General features: G+C 41.8%; 2 protein-coding genes across 6 annotated transcripts in view; one reads left to right on the top strand and one right to left on the bottom strand.

The window, feature by feature from the left end:
* The window catches only part of TPD52L1 (TPD52 like 1), a 50,835-nt gene extending 43,225 nt beyond the window's left edge, over nt 1-7,610 (top strand). For 4 of the 5 annotated variants that reach the window (XM_018916970.3, XM_050972729.1, XM_050972727.1 and 1 more), the window contains 3 exons: nt 1,566-1,604; nt 3,254-3,314; nt 5,805-7,610. In XM_018916970.3, coding sequence (XP_018772515.1) covers nt 1,566-1,604; nt 3,254-3,314; nt 5,805-5,936 — 232 coding nt within the window. In that variant the 3' untranslated portion in view covers nt 5,937-7,610. The remainder of the gene's footprint in view (nt 1-1,565; nt 1,605-3,253; nt 3,315-5,804) is intronic. The other variant, XM_050972728.1, reaches the window with a different exon arrangement.
* Nucleotides 7,611-9,437: 1,827 nt separating this feature from the next.
* Nucleotides 9,438-18,781, bottom strand: HDDC2 (HD domain containing 2). Its single transcript, XM_030236310.2, has 6 exons — nt 18,438-18,781; nt 17,803-17,924; nt 16,824-16,926; nt 14,558-14,626; nt 10,771-10,909; nt 9,438-9,576 (listed from the first exon to the last, which is right to left on the bottom strand). The coding sequence occupies exons 1-6, from the start codon at nt 18,639-18,641 to the stop codon at nt 9,482-9,484; spliced, it is 732 nt and encodes a 243-aa protein (XP_030092170.2). The 5' UTR covers nt 18,642-18,781; the 3' UTR covers nt 9,438-9,481.
* Nucleotides 18,782-19,026: the final 245 nt, after the last annotated feature.

Genomic DNA, 19,026 nt, shown 5'->3' with positions numbered 1-19,026 from the left:
TGTGATTGTATGTCATGTGCCATCTCTTAGCTGTGTGAATTTAATCTTCTGATTTAAACCTTTATATTTGGAATGTTTTGCTATTAAAAGAGGAGCACTCTATGCTGAAATACTTCCAAACTCTATATTTGCCTATTTGTTGTGGGTTGCAAAACTAAAATGGCAAGGATGCTCACTTAATTTAATGAGGACTGTTAAAGATTTGTTGCACTTGTGAAATGTTTGGGCTAATCTTTCATAAGTATTAAAAATTATGTGAAAAATTGAACATGAAATATTAGCATTGTCTGCTGTCAGGTATTGTCTATCTGATCTTAGCAGAAGCCTTAAAATATATACAACAAACAGTTTGTATTAGATCTCACTATTCTACCTGCTTGCCAAATAGCCCTTCCCTCCCTTCCCTACCCCCATTTCTGAATCTTTAATTTGGAAAAACAAATCTGTATATAGACTCAGTGCTGCTCTGATTTTGTGTAGTTTATAACAAACACGTGTGCTGTTTGTATGAGAGCTTTGATTTTTTAATGTTATAATCATGCTTTGCTTGCAGCCAAGTGTTGATGATGCTTACAGTAAAGCTCTCCCTGTTCTCAGTCAGACCAGGCTGCAGCTGTCAGTCAACATCTGAAAGTAGCAATGCAGGGATTTTTGGAAAAAGACACACTCTTGCATCACACACTTTACCTAAAGTGCTCAGATCTAAATGTGCTTATGGAAAGTTCTCAAGCTTCAAATAAAGATTCTTATTTTTGACCAGGCATGATGGTTCCCAGCAGCAGGGAACAGGTGATGCAGTGAAAATAGAGTTGGTGTCTCAAATGGGAGAATTTGGCTCATGTAAGTCAAGCAGTCAGCGTGGGTGGCATCTGGAGGTCTAAAGGTGTGCAGCATGATTTGGGGATCTTTGAGTAATGCAGAGGCGCCATCCTCTGCTTACAACTTTCCAATACTCCTGCTGCTGGGAAGTCTGAGGAGGGAAATGTCACAAAGAGAGCTGGATAAGAGCTGTGGAAGATAGCTCCATACCTTTGGTAAAGTTGAGGAGTGAAGGAGGAAGTAAAATGTCCTGGACAGGTGCAGATATGTGAGTACTGCCTCTCTGGCTGAAGAAACCTCTTGTTCAGGTAAGCAGTTGTGCAGGAACCTTTTGAGATTGGGAGTCAGCTGAACCAGCTCTGCTGATGTGCACAAACCTGGGTGTATCCCTCCTGCCCAACACAGAGCTCGTCCTCTGTCACTACGGGACATGGAGGTGGCTCGCTTTGCCCCTCTCATGTGTCTCTGCAGATAGCCAGGGTCTGCACCATTTAAATGGATTTTGCCAGGAGCTGTTTTGCATCATTCTTTTGAGCCCCATTGCTGGTCAGTTGACATGAAAATGTGGTGGTAAGATCTTTAGTGCTGAGTTTGACAAGCCCTTGCCATCTGAAGAGGAAGAATACCAGCTCTCTTGACTATATGTGTATGTACATTTAAAGCTAAGTTAAAAAAATACATGATGATCATATTGGAAATTGGATTTTACAGCTGGTTTTTTCTTATGTTTTTCTTTCATCCCACAGCTATTCTATTCGCCATTCCATAAGCATGCCTGCAATGAGGTAATGTGCTACCCACATTCTATTTGCTGTGGTGATGTTCAACAGAGTAATGAGGGGGGATTTGCATACTTTGATCCTGATCCTGCAGTTTTTAGTTGGATGAGAAGTCTCACTTCAATCAATTATGTTATTCATGTAGATGAGGGCTGCAGGACAGGCTAACTGTGGTTTTGTTTTGTTTTGGTTTTTTTTTCATTTTAATTGTATTAACTGCTTAATCTCTTGTACAAGCCTTTGAGTAGATGAAGCAGTTCTGAGATATATTTGGGTAGCTGATTGTTATCAGGTTTGTATTACTGAATCTGAAATTCAGTTGTTTTGCAGTCTCTAGAACATCATCCAAAGCCCATTAACGTCAGAGATGCTTTCCACTCCAACAGGCTTTGGATCATGCTCCTATGTAGGGATTTTACATGAGTGCTTTCATATTTTAATGGCTATAATCACGCTTTACTTGACTGCAGCCAAATATTGACGTCTGTTCAAGTAAAGCTCTGACTGTTTTCAATAAAATTAGTATCCAGCTTTTTTTTAACTCCCTTGGCCTCTAAATACATTACTGTCCCTACTCCGTGCCAAGCATGCATGAAAAACAATCTCACAACTAAATGATGGATTCATTCAACTTCAGCAGGTGGGTAGTTTAAGGCAAGCATTAACCAATGTGACCTATGGATCAAATATAAGTTATAAAACTCAGTTTCTGTCTCCTTTTGACCCTTCTTGCCCTTTGAAAAAAATCTGTCATCTAAATAACAGAAATTAAATTTGCATTATTTTTTTCAACTGGCTTCTCTTTGCCCTTCTCTTAAATTGGGGTAATTTTAATTCAGCCTGATGGGGGGATATGATATAAATGTATTTGCACAACGAGGAACTGTGCTGGACAACAGTGCCTGAGCTTCAGAGTATTCACTAATAATGAAACACAACGTATGCTTTAAATGAGCTCTCAGGTGCCAAGCAAGGAGCAGAGAACCAGAAGAAGGTCCCCTTCACCCACTGTAGACTTGTCCAAGTCTCCATTGTGTTGGGTGCACACAGAGAAAAGCTTAGCTTAGTCAGAGAGGCACCTTAGGAACACAGTCTCTCTAAAGTCTTTGTCTTTGAAAGCAGCAGTGACAAAATCACAGGGAAGGGGGGGGCAGGGCAGGATTCCTCAAAGGCATTTGGGACCCACTTCCCACGTGGTTCTAATCTCCTTCTTCCCAACCTTAGGACATTAAACTTGGCATCTTTTTAATAATGTAGGTTATGAACTTGCTCATCAGCTGAAAAGAATGTTTATTTCTTTACAGCAACAATACAAATGGATAAAGCCATAGAAAAGCAGCATTACAGGCAGCATTGTCTGGTTGTTCTTCTGAGAACATGACAAATGTATCATAGAGTAGGCAGGCCACTTATAATTTGGTTTCAATTACTATGCAGGTTCTACTTTTGAAAATTTGTAGCTAAAAAGTACTCATCCAATTACCATAATTGGATTTGACTGACAGAGCACAAGTGAGTGTTCATAGCCTTGTGCTGCCAGCCAGCCTTCATTCTGTGCTGGCAGTGTTGCCTGGCAAGACCTGATCAAATTGTGGAATTATCCCATGATGCTGGCAATTGACTCTTTTTCCTCCCTTCAACTTTTTTTCTCCTAGGAATTCTCCAACTTTCAAATCCTTTGAGGAGAAGGTTGAAACCACTGTCACAAGCCTTAAGGTAAAGGCTGGGGGCAGAGTGTGTGCATGCCTGTGTGTGTTAAAGTGTGACAGCTTAGCTGTCCTTATCACTTGTACAGGAGACTGATTTAGTTTGTTGTTCCATCAAGAATTTAATTGAACACTAATGGAAAATGAAGGCAATATGCAAAGAAATTGTTTTCCTTTGCTTTGTTGCTAAGAAATTATTTCTGATGCCTGCCAAAGTAAGCAGGTGGCCTTGGAAATGCCAAAAATAGTGGTGGTAAGGAGTGTCTGTTCCCAGTCATCTCAATGTGTCATTCAAAAATAGAAAAAGGTAATTCAAACTGCACAGCTCTGAAGACCATTTCCACTCACAGTGATCTGCTTGAGAAGTCTGATCTTATTTTGTTGATTAAGCAAAGGTGTTCTAGAGGAGAGTATTTGTCATGCCAGCTCAGCCTGTTGTGTTCAGAGTGATCATCCTTTAAGAAATCTGTAATTAAGCAGGACAATACAGTAAGTTCTGAGTCTGAAATAATCCTCCATATCTCATGGAACCTTAATTGTCTATCTTTATTGACAAACTCACTGACATTTTCTCAAAATCTTTCTTCTTTCTTTCGTTTCTTTCGTTCGTCTTTCGGGAGTCTGTCTTTCTTGAGGGAGTGGGCGTGAGTGCGGTCTTGGTCTTTCTTCGTGCTTTCGTCTGTCTGTCTCTTTCTGGCTTCGGTCTTTCTTTCTTTCGTTTGCTTGCGTTCTTTCTTGTCGTGAGTTCTTTCTTTCGTTCTTTGTTCGTGGCGTTCGGTCTTTCTCTTCTTTCTTTCTCTTTCTCTTTCTCTTCTCTTTCTCTTTCTCTTTCTCTTCTCTTTCTCTTTCTTTCTTTCTCTCTTTCTCTTTCTCTTTCTCTTTCTTTCCATTCTTTCATTTCTTTCATTTATTTCCTTATGTGAATGGGGAAGGGAAGCTGGAGTCATGGATCTAGGGTGCCACCAGGATAGACTGCAGACAAATGGGAATGTTTCAGCATTGCTCTTCCTTTTTCCTACCTCTGTTCCAAGGCTTGCAAGATTAGGAAGACCAGGAGATGGGGGAGAAATCATGGAGTTACCCTTCAATTCTAGGGTTTTCTTGTGGTCTCAAAAAGTGAAGAACTACCCAGAGAGAGGCCCCTGAAAAAAGAACAGCAGTAGTCTTATAATCTTTCCAACCCCTGTATCAGCTACAAATCTTCAGTGATCCTACAGTGTTCTGCAGTTTGCCAAAACTGATGTTCAGGTTTCATAACATTTAGAAGTCAAATTTCAAATTAAATTTTATTTTCTCTTGGAGTCTGGACTTTGGGTTGCAGCTTTCTTGGGAGAGTATACTACTTCATTTTCCCCTGGAAATCAAACAGGACCAGGGCGCCTCATTCTTCTCAACTTTTCTGAAAATCTGAACTCTGATGAATTAAATGCTTTATTGGACTTTCAAGCTAGGTAAGCTGCTGTGCTAGCTAAAGAAACAGGATTACATAGGATTAACCCTTTGGAAACTTAGAACACAAGGTTCATTTAATTAAAATAATCTTTCTAAGCATTCAGTGGCTGAGAGGTTGAAAAAATATCAGCTTGTCTTTGAGTTCTGTTGCAATTCTAGGATGGAGTAAAAGGTTTTGCCCTATTTTCAGGCTTGAATCAACTTGGAGTGGGCATATCAGCAAGCAAAGCCACAATAGAATGCTCTCTTACCAAGACAACCTAGTCACAACAGCTTTGTCTCTTCATCACTTGGTCTTGATCATTTCAAAATCTTTAGATACAGCTCTGTCTTTGTTAGGAAACTTCTTTTTCAAAGATTCAGTCTTACTGATTTTTATTTTTAATACTTATTATAAATTCAGTGACCTGAAACACTCTGGAAGTAGATGTGCAAGCACATTGGATATGTTTGATTAATGTATTTTGGTATCTCTTCTCTGCCTTCTCCCATGAAAATGCCACTGGCAGTTTTATATTCCAGTATCTAGGCAGATATAAGTGCCTGAAGGGATTCAGGTCCTTTGATTACGACATTTCTTTCTGCTGTCCAAAATCCCATGAATTTGGTGAGCGGCTCTGTTGCTATAGCTGGCATGTGGGCCATACAGCAAAAGAACTAGTTCATTTTAGTATCCATCTCTTTTCCAGCCTGCATAGAATTGGAAAAAAAGCAGTGAAACCAGTGTGAGCTACTCAGGTAAACAACCACATTGGGTTTACTGCTAGGGTCTAGGATCCTACCTGGGATCTACTTAGGGACTGTCTCCTTTAAGCATATGAGACAGTCAGATTTTCACTGTCAGATTTTATGATGGCAGCCTAGTTTAGAAATTATGAAGTAAAGAAGTTGCTTTATTTGACTGGATTTATAGCTGTTGTTCTAAGGAACCATCCCTACGCATTCTCTGCCTGAAGTTTCCTGCTCTCTTTGGCCATGGGGTGGATTGGAAATGGGATTTGCTTCAGTGTGAGCAGAGAATCTTGCTGTTCTGTTTGCCTTATTTCAGACCAAGGTTGGTGGGACAAGCCACACGGGAGGCAGTTTTGAAGAAGTTCTCAGCTCTACAGCCCATGCTAGTGCTCAGAGCTCCCTTGCTGGCACCCGGCTCCCTGAAAGTGAAGAAGAGCTTCAGTGCTGAACAGCACGCCCTCCTGAGCCCCACATGCCTCTCTTCAGAGACTTGCCCAGACAATGATTTTCAGCTCTCTCTCACCACACAATGTGTGCAACAAGGTTTTGTCAGCTTTGGAAAATTGCCATCCTGGCCTTGTGTTGGAGAAATGCTTCCTCTCCCTATTTCTATTTTAGCTGGGCCATTTTATCACCAGGTACTTTGTACATCATCAAAACCACATGCAAGTCATTGGCTGTAACACACTAAATTCTGTGTTAAGTGGCTAAATAGTTTTCAGTTACATGTAACTTCCCTCTAACAATCTCCCAGTCTCTGTTTCTTATTTATTTTGGTTTACCTTTTTTCTATCTGTTGGTTTCTGGCTTCCCTCTCAGTGCCACATCAGACAGATGGACCTAGAGCTGTGCAAAGCATTCAGCTGCCAGCAGTAGCCCATACACCAGCTGTCAACCATCCATACCAGGTGCCCTTTGCTCAGGAGTGTCTGTACATCATCTATTTCCTAACAGAATTAAAATCACTTACTGTCACAAAAAGCTGTTTCTCCTTCAGTGGTACGGTCTGGCATTGCCTTACGCCCGTTAGGCAGCAGAGTTAAGGAGAGCAGGAGGAGACACATGGTTATTCATACAGAAACAACCTATCACAGCTGCTGATTTCAGATTGTCATTTTGGCTGGAAAGGTTTCAGTTTCAAAATGTGCATCATTGCTTGCTCTCTTTGGTTTGGTAAGACTTGGCAGTGAACTTAATTAGAAAATCAAGTGGAGTGGAGGGAACCTCTAATATTTCTGCCTCCCTATTTTCCCCTCAAAACCAAGGGAAAATATGTTTATGAGCCTCTGTCAAGATACAGCCTTAAGTGAAAGAATACAAACCAAACATTTGGCTTCAGACGTGCCATAGCTTAGAGAGCCCATGCCTTCAGAGCTGCTAGCGTAGACCCTGTCACCTGACCATGCACAGGATGAGTAAGAACTTCACTTTTGGTGTCAAATTTTGCTGTGCTTCGCTCCAAGATGTTAATTCCACCAACCACATTATCTCGCTCAGTCACCAAGAGCCAGGCGTCTCTCAGCTTTGATTCAGCATGTTTTCTGAACTGCATTCTTTTAACATGTTTTCTAAGGGAAGAGCAGCACATTTGTGACACTATCTTGCTGTGTAGTGAGCACATGTCAGTCCGCATGTTGCGTTGCTCAGCTCACCACACACTGAGGTGGGCACGATGTTATCAGTAAACAGGATGGAAAAGAGCCTGGCTACTTTGAGAATGGATGTGTTTTTTGAGCATACGCCAAAGCTTCAAATCAGTGTTAGTGAGTTTGAATTACAGACTGCTTAAAATTTTGTGAGAAAATGTGGCTTTAAGTGATTTTTGTTTTTTCTTGTGTGGCTTTTGTTAGTTTTTACGAAGTTGAAAGTCCTTTTGTAATGTTCTACTGGACATAAGCTAACTTTGGACATTTATATCACATGCCTCTTCAGTGTGATTTTTAGCATGGAAGCAAATCTAATTGTTTTTCTAGTATTCTTGTGACAATTTTCTAGCTTGTTTTACGTGGTTTTGTGCATAAATGTGAATTTATTTAAAATGGAAGATATTAACTGACAACTTATAGTTTGTGTAAATGAAGTTCTTGATATTCTTATTAAAAATAAATTTCTCTCTCTTTTACCCTTTGTGATGTTTTAATTCTGTTTACCAGTAGTACTGACTAATCTAGTGGAAGGTGTCCCTGCCACTGGCAAGGGAGTTGGAACTAGATGATCTTTAAGGTCCCATCCAACTCAAACCACTCTGTGATTACTGTGCATGGGGTTCCTCACTGTCCCCTCAGTCCCCTGCAGAATGGGGAAGCCTCCTGCTATGCTGCATGAATTGAATGGACTGTTCCTGCTTTGGGTAGTATTTGTGCTGGGTGTGTTTCTACCAAACATCTCTTCAAGGCCGCTTTGCTGGTTTGTCGAGAATGTTTTCAATTCTGCCCTTCCAGCATCTGTAGCTTTCACGCTCAGCATTCAATGCAAACTAATGGACACTATCATTTGTGTGCATCCAGGTGGAATAAAAATGCTGACAAAAGCTCGGTGGGCCCCACTCCATCCCCCTCTGCAGTATGGCAATCTGTTGCCAAGAACCACTAGTCAGCTCAGCAAAGTGCAACCTCTTGTTCCAGGGTTGCCACAAGGCATGACTGCTGCCCCAGGGGGTTCCTGAGCAGAGCAGGCACCTCCCACCTCCTCTGAACCAGACTAATGCACTCTGCAGATTTTGAGTACTGTGCCAGCCATTGAGGCAAGAAGCTCCCAGCATCTCTGCACAGCACTCTGTGCTCTAGGAAAGGCACCAGCCACAGAACACTTGGGGAGCTTCAGTCAGGCCCCTGAGGTTCATGTAAAGAAAGCATTTCCTGAATCATGGTGCCTGACAATGTGTGTTCAGATACATTACCTACCTTTAAAGGATATGACAACTGAATTTAGTTTTATGCTGCTTCATTTGACATGAGGTGGAAGATAGAGAACTCCAAGTCTCTACCATGTAATTTTTACAAGTGCAAATTTTGCCTACTTGGTAATCATGGCATTGTCCTCATCTCCAGCTGCACACAATTCAGCAGTTGGGTGTGCAGACACTGGCCTCATTATGGCATTTACCACCACTACAGCTTTACTTCACAATTACTCTGTACTTCTACATCAGCATCTACTTCTGCCAGAAACTCATTTACGGGAGAACTGCTCCCAGCATGCCAGAGCCTGGAGAAGAGAGCCAGCTCTACATGGATGTAAAGGCTTCTGCATTAGATTGCACAAACTCCAAAGGTCCCTCCCAACCTCAGGTATTCTGTGATTATTAATTACCTGTGAAGGAGTCTGTAAAACTGCCAGTCTGGGGTGAGGGGGAGTGAGAAATATAGACCTTATGGAAATACTGGCACCATTCCCTGATACAACACATGAACAGGGGAAAAGTTGTATGAAACAAAGATATCGAGAAAATATAATTAATGAGATTACCAGTTTTATGCACCATCACTTAAGGCTAGTGCACTCCAAAGAAATCTCATCTCTAAGCTCAGTCAAGAGCTTCTACAGACACATTCTCAATGGTCTCCTTTCTGTGTAGCACTGAGTGGATATTAACCCATTCTGAAGGCACTTAAATCCATACATGTTTAGGAAATTCAAGAACAAGACCACCTGCCCCACACAGTGCATTACATGAACAGATTAGATTGCAATCAACTAATTTTTAAATGTACATGGACTTCCCCAGTGGAGAATCTATTTGTAACTGAGACTGCATTAATCAGAGGCTGATTAAAAAGAAGGAAAACCCCAAATATATTTTGTTCCCTGACACAACCTCTGATCTGGGAGGCAACTACACTACCTGCTCCTCTCTAAGTGGTCCTGGGATTCTCAGCAGTGAATGCATAGGAAAAAAAAATTCTGCTAGCAGATAGTAATGTTAGAGGAGAAAAAATAATGACCAGAATATAAACCAAAGTATTTATTATGGCTACAGCATTTAGGAACACATCAGGAATGTGGATGAGGTGTGGCAGCTATTCTTTTTTTCCTTTCTGTGTTAATCAGAGATACAAGCTGGAGTATTTCTGGGTGAACAAACTTCCCTGCAAAACAAAAGAAAGGGAAGGTTAAAGAAAAATGCTCTCATTTTGCCATGTGTGAAAGGCTGGAATTGGAACAATAGCAGAATTACCACTTTAGGCTTAGAATAAATGTCAAATTATTCTTTTAAGAAAGTGAATGCTCCCAGTTCAATCCAACTATGGAGTAAGTGTAGCTACATGCCTTCTTCATAAAAAGCTTGTATTTTGTGCTCTATTAAAACATTTAAGAGCTGATAAAGGGATGCACCCTGACCAAGATAATCTATACGATGTATCATGCTACAGGAAACCACTCCAGTTCCAGGTGCACTTAGGGTATATGCTGCAGGCTCTACTCACACACCAGTTCAATTTAAGTTGTTGAATTCTGGTAGGGGAGCAAAGACGAATGGTTAGAAAATAAAGCAGTACCGGCTTTGTTCACGTTGTCCTTTTTTTTCCTTTGCTAAGCAAAGTCTTACAGAGAGATTATTATTTCCCTGGGGAATCACCAAAGTATAAATGGGACTTGTCAGGGACTCTGTTGGGTGACTGCTTGTCCTCCTATCCCTAGAGTTTATCTATCTTTAGTCTTTTTCCCAGGACAGGATGAGTTACTTACAGTCCTCCTCTGGTGTTCAACTACCCTGCCAAAATGATAAATATTGTTATTTTAGCTATCTCTGCTTTAAACTACCAGTGTATTTTGCAAAGGATGAAAAGCAGTGGATAGAATAAAAAGTAACACAGTTGGAACTTAATCATTTCACAGAGGTGGTTTTCACAGGAACCTTGGGCTGGTCACTCAGCTCACTTGGGATAACAAACCCTACCTCACTGGTTCCTGAAACATTGACAGAGTACAAATAAGCTGCTGTCAGAGCATGGGTGAACACTGAAGACTCCTTTATGAAGACTCTGGTGTTTCAGGGACATTCTTACACACATGCAAGCGTAATGAAAGCTCAGCCTCTCTCTAAGGTGAAAAGCGATCTAAAAGGAATTTGTCATAAATTAAGTTCAGGTTTAATACCTACAGATAAATGTCAGGTATGTTCACAATGCATCAAGTTTCCCCAGAAATATTAGGGGACTTGAGTAATGAGTAAAATAACTAGTTCTCACTTGCTCTGAATGTCTGTCAGGAAAAAAAAAAAAAAGGGAATTTATATATTTCATTTATGAAAGAGGAAAAAAAATACCCAAATGTCATACCAGCAGTTGAATCAAAAAAATCCTGCAGTCTGCCAGGTGTCTTTTCCAGCTCTTCATACTCAAATGCTTGCAGTATCATCTCACACTGATCCAACTGCTTTACAAATTTGGCCTCAGCAGTAGACTGGTTTTCATATTCCTGAAAAGATTTGCAGTTATAAGAAAATAATTTTGCTACTCTGAAAACGAACACTAAAATCTATTTATATATCCAGAACTTTCTTCATTAGTACAAGCCAATTCAGAAATATTCAGCACAATTACGTCTTTAACTTTGTTTTTACAAACACACAGCGGTCAGCAAAACATTTGAAATATGTGCCAATTTTATATTAAATGCAGTGGGATGTAAAATACAGCCTTTTGCACAATCTAACTCTAAATATACCAATTGTTTTGGCTGAATCAGGAATGATATGGAGACAACTCTGCATGACACACAAGTTAAACAACTGGTTTGATTTAACTGTATTTTATGTAGAAAGATCATTTCAGGCCTGGCTAAGGCTATTAATTACCACAGTGTGTGCCTATGCACTGTCACCACCTATTTTTAAGACCTATTTTGCACTTTTCTCACCACTTACTGTTTCTATATGGAGTTGTTCTTTATATTCCTCCTGTCATCCTGCCTAATCTTTTTGCTCTAATCTGTCTGAGCTGCTTATGTCCTTATGTCTCTCCTCTGAGATAGGGAGTGGTTAAGGGGTTTCCTCCCCTTCAGAATTTAAGTCCTTTAATCTCTCTGCTATCTTTTCCCTCTCTACAGACATCATCAGTATATATTTATGAGTGATTCACATTTCTACTCAACTTGAACAATTTTGCTGTCATTTGCTTCCAGTGATGGCTGCAGACAGGTTTGGCATTGCATTTCCTCTTTTCCAAATCTACTGCATTGTATGAGATGTCTCACAAGCAGGTCTTCCTAACTCTCCTGACTTCCAAACCAAGCCCACAGAAAGGGGTTTTCTTCTCCGCAGGTTACCTTGATACCACTGGCAGGTCTGACCCTATTCCCCATCACCATTAATCACACCAAAGTGCACACTGGACCATCTAAACTCCCAGATCCACAGCACCTCCACAGGGAAGAGCAACATGAGTGCAGGAAGAGGTTTGCCTACTGACCACAGAACTTGGCATTCCTTTCTGCATCTTTTGATAACAACTGTGGTGTGAGTGTCACTCACAGTGGAAAGACCCTGGCTTTGTAATCCAGCACACTGATGCTCAGGTAAGTGTGACAGTCATTTCCTTGTCTTGCATACTATTAGGAGCCTGTTCTTAGGCTTATTACTTACCTTTGAAGTCAGAAATCCAGATTTCGATGGCCATGATTGATTGTTTTATTATTCCACATAAATTTCAATGGTACTTTGAATTTTCAGTTACATCTTCATCATTATTTTAATAATAAATTTCATTTCAGTGTTTTTATCTTGTTTTTCTCTATTCATCCTGAGCTTTGCCTCATTTTTAAATTGTTTAAGTACCACTTATTTTCTTAAATCTACTTCTTTCTACTCTATTTTTTAATAATCTCTTTTGCAGGGGGGGAGGGTCCCTCAAAGACAACAAACTCTTGGCAGCACTACAAGGGAGAACTTCAAGAAAAGAAGAAGTAGGGCTGTTCACCTGTAAAAGTCAGTTTCACCTCCAACAATTAGGTGGGAGTATGACTCTGTTGCCAACCTCTGTGCTATATAACCAATGTTATTCACACCTCAGCTCACACTGCCCTCAAGAAACATCAGCTATTAGATGTGCAACTGTGCACAGTGCTGAAACAAACACTTACTGTTTCCTCCCCACAGGTGGTTAAGACTCTGAAATAACAGTGTACTTTGGAAAAACACTAACTGGTCTCTCCAACACCACAGGTCGTCTTTTAAAAATCATTCCCATGCTTTTGCACTTGAGAATAAAAAAGCAGGACAGAGCTGAAATATGCTGACTCATTTACTCTACTGTTTTTTCAAACATGTTTGGGATTAAGTTACAAAGTGAAGATATATCTGAGGCATCCTTCTGCTGCCTCTCCCCTACACAACACTCGCCAGGTACCCACCAAGACCATCGAAGGCAGCAGTCCTTGTAAAGCTGAAAAACGTAGAGAGACAGAGACAAGGGCAGGGGAGAGCAGGAAAGACTTGCTAAGAGTGTCAAGAAATCTTGTACTACTCAGCACTGTTCAGCTCTGGTCCATGACCACCTTCACTCACAAAAAAAAAAAAAATAGGGAAATGTCTCTGGCTAGCTGAGAGCAGAGCAGCACACTAAGTTATAAGAGTTATCAGCACACTAAGTTATTTTCTTTATCTCTTTTTTTCCTTCTTCTTAAAGAGCAACTAGTTGTTCCACTTAACACTAGAGGGACTACATGTGAATAGTAGATTTTTAGGGTACCCTCTCTGCCAGGTGGGTTGCACTCATGCTAATGAATTACAGACACAGTGCCAATAATCCTGAAGGTAGAAACAAAGACCAAATTATCAAAAGTGTGCACATATTAAATTATGGTTAATGAGAATGATGAAAAGCTACCATGCTAAAGAACTAACCCCATACTGAACCAGCTCTTACAATGTCACTGGAGAAGACTGAGACCACCAAAGAAAAAACCCAATTATACAGAACTAACCTTATCTATCAAAACCTCATTTTCCTCAATTATAACAGTTTCTCAAGGGAGAACGAACCAGTGCTCCCTAAAAAAATACATATTATTTCCTATATCTGATGATGCTGGTTTACCCCCTTTACCTTAAAATATAGCTCTGAGTGCCCATTCCCACTGCCTGTTCAACCACACAATTGCAACAGGAAAAAAAACCCCAAAAATAACTCTAAACCTAAAACAAAACCACAAACAGGGTGTTGTAGCAAAAGGCAGAAATTGGATGCAAATATTTGGAATTTAAATACAGTCTAAGAAGAAAAGAATATGAATGTAAGATATTCAGGACATATACTCCAAGAAACATAGAATGCTTGGACAAGAGGTTGTGGATTCAATTTCCCCCATGTGACCTTATGTCACAAGGATTGATAAAGCACAATAACTATAAACTTGAATTGTTTGGAAATAATTTAATCATCCCTCATTTGCAAGTATAAAAGATCTTATCAATTAACAGCGTGGGTTTGCATAAAAATGGTTAAATCACCTTCAAACACAAAAGATACTTTCTAATACAACTTTTAAAGAACCCAGGACCAGAAATCTCTGGTGTTTGTAGAAAAGTGCATTTTTTTTTGTCACAATTTAGTTTAAACGTTAGTTTACTTAATCATTTTAGGTTACTACTAAATAAGTTGGTCTAATGGACTTTATGAGAAAGAAATGAGAGCTACAGAAATTACTTAAAAAGCAGAAGATAAACCACAGCACCATCACCTACCGTTATTTTTTTTTCCTGTATTAAAAGCTGCATATGGCCAGATATGAATGAACGTGATAAAGTAATGAAAAATCATATTTATATCCAGAGGGGTGGATGTAGAGGACAAACCCTTCCTTTAGCTGTAAACCAAGCCCTAGACAGGTTGATCAGGAACTCTGAGATGCTAGGGGCAGAAGATGGTTATTTTATCAAAGTCCAGGCTTTCTGTTTGAAAAGGATCCAAAACTGACCTTGATTCATACTGTTAGGCTTTATCTTCTAGGCAAATAAATCTCAAATTCTTGTGCCATCTAGGAGATGGCACAATTTCACAGGTACATGGGAAGAAGGGAATGGGTCACCCTGAATTTTAACACAGGATTAAAAGAATGCGAACTTACTTCCCAGAGTTCATAGACTTCTTTTCTGAGGTCCTCTGATAGAAGGTGGGTCAGCTGTTGCATAGCTGTCTGAAACAAAGAAGCCATTTTCATTTATCAATTTTCTGAGCAACACTTTCATAATTATATTTTCTGAATAATTATCTAGTTGTTACCAAGCTAGCAGAAACATCCACTACACAGCAAATTACTGTATTGTTTTGGCATGGCAATGTTTGGCTACAGCTCTGGCCAAGGCCAAGGTGGTAGCACCTCTGGGATAACATATTTAAGAGGAGGGGAAAGCCCTGTGCAACCTCACCCAGGAGGAGGAATGAGAAGTGAGAGGAAGAAGTAAGCAGATACCAGGGTTAGTGAAGGAGAAGTAAGAGGTGCTTTAGATGCAAGAGCAGATTCCCTTGCAGCTTGTGAGGAAGATCATGGTGAGGCAGCTGTGCCCCTGCAGTCCTATAGAGGAGCAAAGATCCACCTGCAGCCCCTGGAGGTCCATGGTGGAGCAGATATCCACCTGGAGCCCATGGAGGATTTGAAGCAGGATACTCAGAGGAGGTTGTGACCCTGTAGGAAGCCTGCACTGGAGCAGGCTCCCAGCAGAACTAGTGACTCCAGAAACTGTTCTGCACGTTCTTTGCGTTCCCCAGTTGATCAGTCTCATTTCTGTGCTGTCTCTATTGTCTGCCCAGTGACATGAAGGACTGCTTCTAGAACAACCAATATCACAGGCAAGACAAAGGTTTCATGCCATGATTGTTTCTCCACTTCATATACAGGATATAGTGTCACAATATGGTTCCAAATTGCTTGCCACCACTGAAGGATCAAGGTCTCATTCCTTCTCACCTCCTTCCAGCTCTGGAACTCACCAGATTTCAAGGTCAGGTGGCTAAAATTACTTACCTGTCAAAAACCCCTACTCCAAACAACACCCTCCCTCCTCCAAAAAAAACCCCAAAACTTCTTTTATTAATCAGGTTCATTTTCTGCTGCCTTAGTGTTGGTGAGACTCACTGGTTAAAGTTACTGCACAAGCAGCAAACTCTGGAGCCAGCTCAATGTCAGCTGTAGAGCCAACAGAAAAAAGGAGAATTGTGCAGTGGAAGCAGAGTATTGATAACTCACCTCAAGCCACCTCCTGAAGTGGCTACCCATGGTCTGTTTTTACAACAAAGTATTTCAGAGTCATCTTAAATATTTAATGCTTTACTCTTCTTCTCACAAAGTCAACAGAAAGTCCTCACTGACTGAAATGTGAGCAGAAGGAGCTGCAAATATTTAAGAAAACTTCTTAAACATACCTAGGCATCGAAATCTTTTTCCTTGCCTAAATTCAAATGAGACCAAAGCTGAAGGCTGATCCTCAGTGACACAATAACCTCTAGAGGCATCCAGTAAAGAGGTTTCTTCTGTTCAGTGTTTTGAAGCTCTTTGAAGAGTGTAACAAACACTCCAGTGATTATTCATCACCCATAAAAGGGGGCCTGTTTTATGCTTATCTGGTTAAAACTAGGGGCTGGGGGACCATGACTAACTCTAGGAGTAAGCTCTTTGCTAAGAAAATGGAAATTAAAGATGTAAGGTGCATTTGGTATTCTTGAAGTACTATCTTTACTGACTAATTTTGGTGTTTCTTCTTTTAATATATTTCCTTGTGTGTTCTTACACTGAATGAAGAAAGCCTCTGAAGAGTTTCTGAGGCATGACATTGCCCTCTAGCTGTAGCTACAGAAATGGTTTACATTTTCTTCAAGTAATGCCACAAACCAGAAACAACAAAAGAGCACTTTGGATAAGTGCAAGGCCAAAAATAAAGCGACGCTGCACTCCAAGAATCACAACAACAGAAGAGACACCTGCATCTGAGGCTCTGTGCAGAAGGTTTAAATGAAGTCTCTGTCAACCTCATGATCTGGCACCACACACACAATCTGACATGAACTGTCATCCATCCTATTCGGTGCACCTACTCCCCGCTCCTCACCTCTCAGTAAGGAGGCTGAACATGACTCATTCAGGCTTACTAAAACTGCAGCTAGTTCAGGAATAAATGTCCAAGGTGAAGATTACTTCAAAGACTCTTCCTTAACTTTGTACTTGGTAATGTTACAGGTACAAAAATCTCAATGAGCTGAAAACTCTACTTGGTTGTGGCAGGCTTGTCCAATGCCAATGACAGTGTTATATTGCTTGGGGTGTTCCTTCACCACCACCAGAACATAAAAACACACAGAATGCTCTGTAGCTGTGGCTTCACACCTTACGTTCATACCTCTTCTCTCCTGTGTTTCTCCTCTTTTGGGATATTATCTGCAGGAGCAATATCTCCAACAATGCATTCAGCCATATCATGAACCAAAGCTAATCGTATGCATCTGACAAGAAGGAGGGACAGAATAATTAGTTTTTCAGCATTTTCAGTTGAAAACTTATCCAAAAGGCTAAAAGACTGCAGAATTTATCCCCCTTCATATACTCGAAAGGTTTGTTGTAGCCTTTCTTAAACTTTATACAACATTTTTCACTTTTTTGTTAATGGAATTATTTTCCACCTGGACATGATTTCTAGTATCTACTGCTTGTAAATGTAGATTTAAGTACACACTGTGTACCAGAGCATAATATTTAAAAGTAATGTACTTAGCTTTTGTATACTTGGCTTTTGGAGATGTTGTGGTAATTAACAACACTATACACTTCACATGATTCCGGCAAAAGGTAGAAGTTAATCTGGAGCAAACCCAAATTCAGTATATAATCTGTCACTCACAGCTCTGCAGCTATGCCAGTCTGCAGCAGAATAGTCAAAAAAGCCTTCATGTCAGCTGCTAGAGCTTTCTCTGCTATCCTAGAGGCTTTCTGGGGATCCTAACTGCTGCTGAGTGCTCCTTCAGCCTGTCAAAATTGACACAATCTAGGGCTCTGACGTGGCTGTCTGTTGCTTGACATTGTTTTTTAACAAGGGTCTTCAGCCTGTTTATTTACTGCTTGAAAGAAGACCAGCTTTGAGCCTCTGCACTAAGGACTTGCCTCAACACTCACAGTTAAGCAATAAAGAAGTTTTTAGCCCCTTTCAAACAACCAGGTAAACAGGACACTGCTTAAAGTATAGAGGGAAGAGGGGAAAGGATTTAAAATTCCTTCAGCGTGATTTAAAAGCTCTTACTTGGGACGACAGCTTCTTTTAACATTTTGTTTGCAGCTCTCCCACAATATTAACATATGGTCGTGATAAGCAGAGGCAGTCTCACCTGTCCTTGTTAAGGTTTTTGTCTTCAGTCACCAAAGCCATCATCGCCATCCTGTACATATGGTCGGAGACGCTCTCTGGCTTTGCCACGTTCCTGTACACCCATCCCGTCCGCGGTACTCTCTGCGCTCGTGTCACAGAATCACACAATCAGTTAAGCTGGAAAAGGCCGCAGAAATCATCAACTCCAACCTCTGGGCGGACACCACCGTATCCGCCAGACCATGGCACGGTAAAGGTTAAACCCCTCGGTTTTGCGGGCCCTCGTTTCAGAGACACCGGCAGAAATTCCGCCCCACCACGGCCTCCACGCTCCGGAGAGCTCTGATGCTCGCAGCGAACACCTGCCCCAAGGCCGAGCCCGGCGCCCCAAGGCTGTCCCCGGCCAGGAGCCTGACCCAGCCGCAGAAGGGGCCGTCGCAGGCGAAGAGCCGGGACACGGTGGCACCCACGAGTCTTCGCCGCAGCCGCAGCCCGGCCGGGCCCGCGGAGCCGGGACAACGCGGGCGGAAGCCCCGGCTCACGCCGGCCTCCGCCAGCGGCCGCCCCCTGCCAGCCCCGGCCCCGCTGCCAGGCCGGGCACTGCCGAGGGAACCCGGCCCCAGCCCCTGCGCCTGGCCCTTGCCCCGCGCCCACCTTGAGCTGCCCAAGCAGCCGCAGGAAGGGCAGCAGCCCGACCCCGCCACCAGCCGCCATCGGCCGCCGGCAGCACGGCCTCGACCGCGGCTCCTCCTCCTCCTCCTGCCAGGACGCGTCCGCAGGGGGGCCCGGGCGCAGCCGTGTGGGGAGAGTGGCGGTGGGGGAGCCGCGTCCCCTAAGCTCTGCCTCCTCGGGGTTCATTCACCACAGAAAAAAAAAGACACGGGCTGCGACTGCAAAAGAAGCCGAGCTGCTCACGGGCATGAGCGCTGTGGCGTGGGGAAGGGAAGGTGGCAGGCGTGTCCTCTCCTCTCTTCCGCTGGGGGCCAGCAGGGAAAAAGACAGCCGCCGAGGCCGGAATGGCTTAAACTTCTGTCAAAACTGAGCATCTCGGTGACCTTTACCCTAAAAAAAAAAAGAAAAAAAAAAAAAAGAGTAGCGGAAACTCATTTTTTGTTCAGACAAGAACGAATAGTTATCAGGTTTGCTGATGAGTTTTAAATTATTCTGTGGACTCCCGGCATCTTGCTGCAAGCACATCCCTCACTTTTATGAGTTGAATAAATAACACGGTGACTTACCTGAC

Source organism: Serinus canaria, chromosome 3, assembly GCF_022539315.1.
Source record: "Serinus canaria isolate serCan28SL12 chromosome 3, serCan2020, whole genome shotgun sequence".
In the NCBI taxonomy this organism is placed as follows: domain Eukaryota; kingdom Metazoa; phylum Chordata; class Aves; order Passeriformes; family Fringillidae; genus Serinus; species Serinus canaria.
Note: the sequence above shows the minus strand (reverse complement) of the source record. Positions and strands in the feature narration are given on the sequence as shown.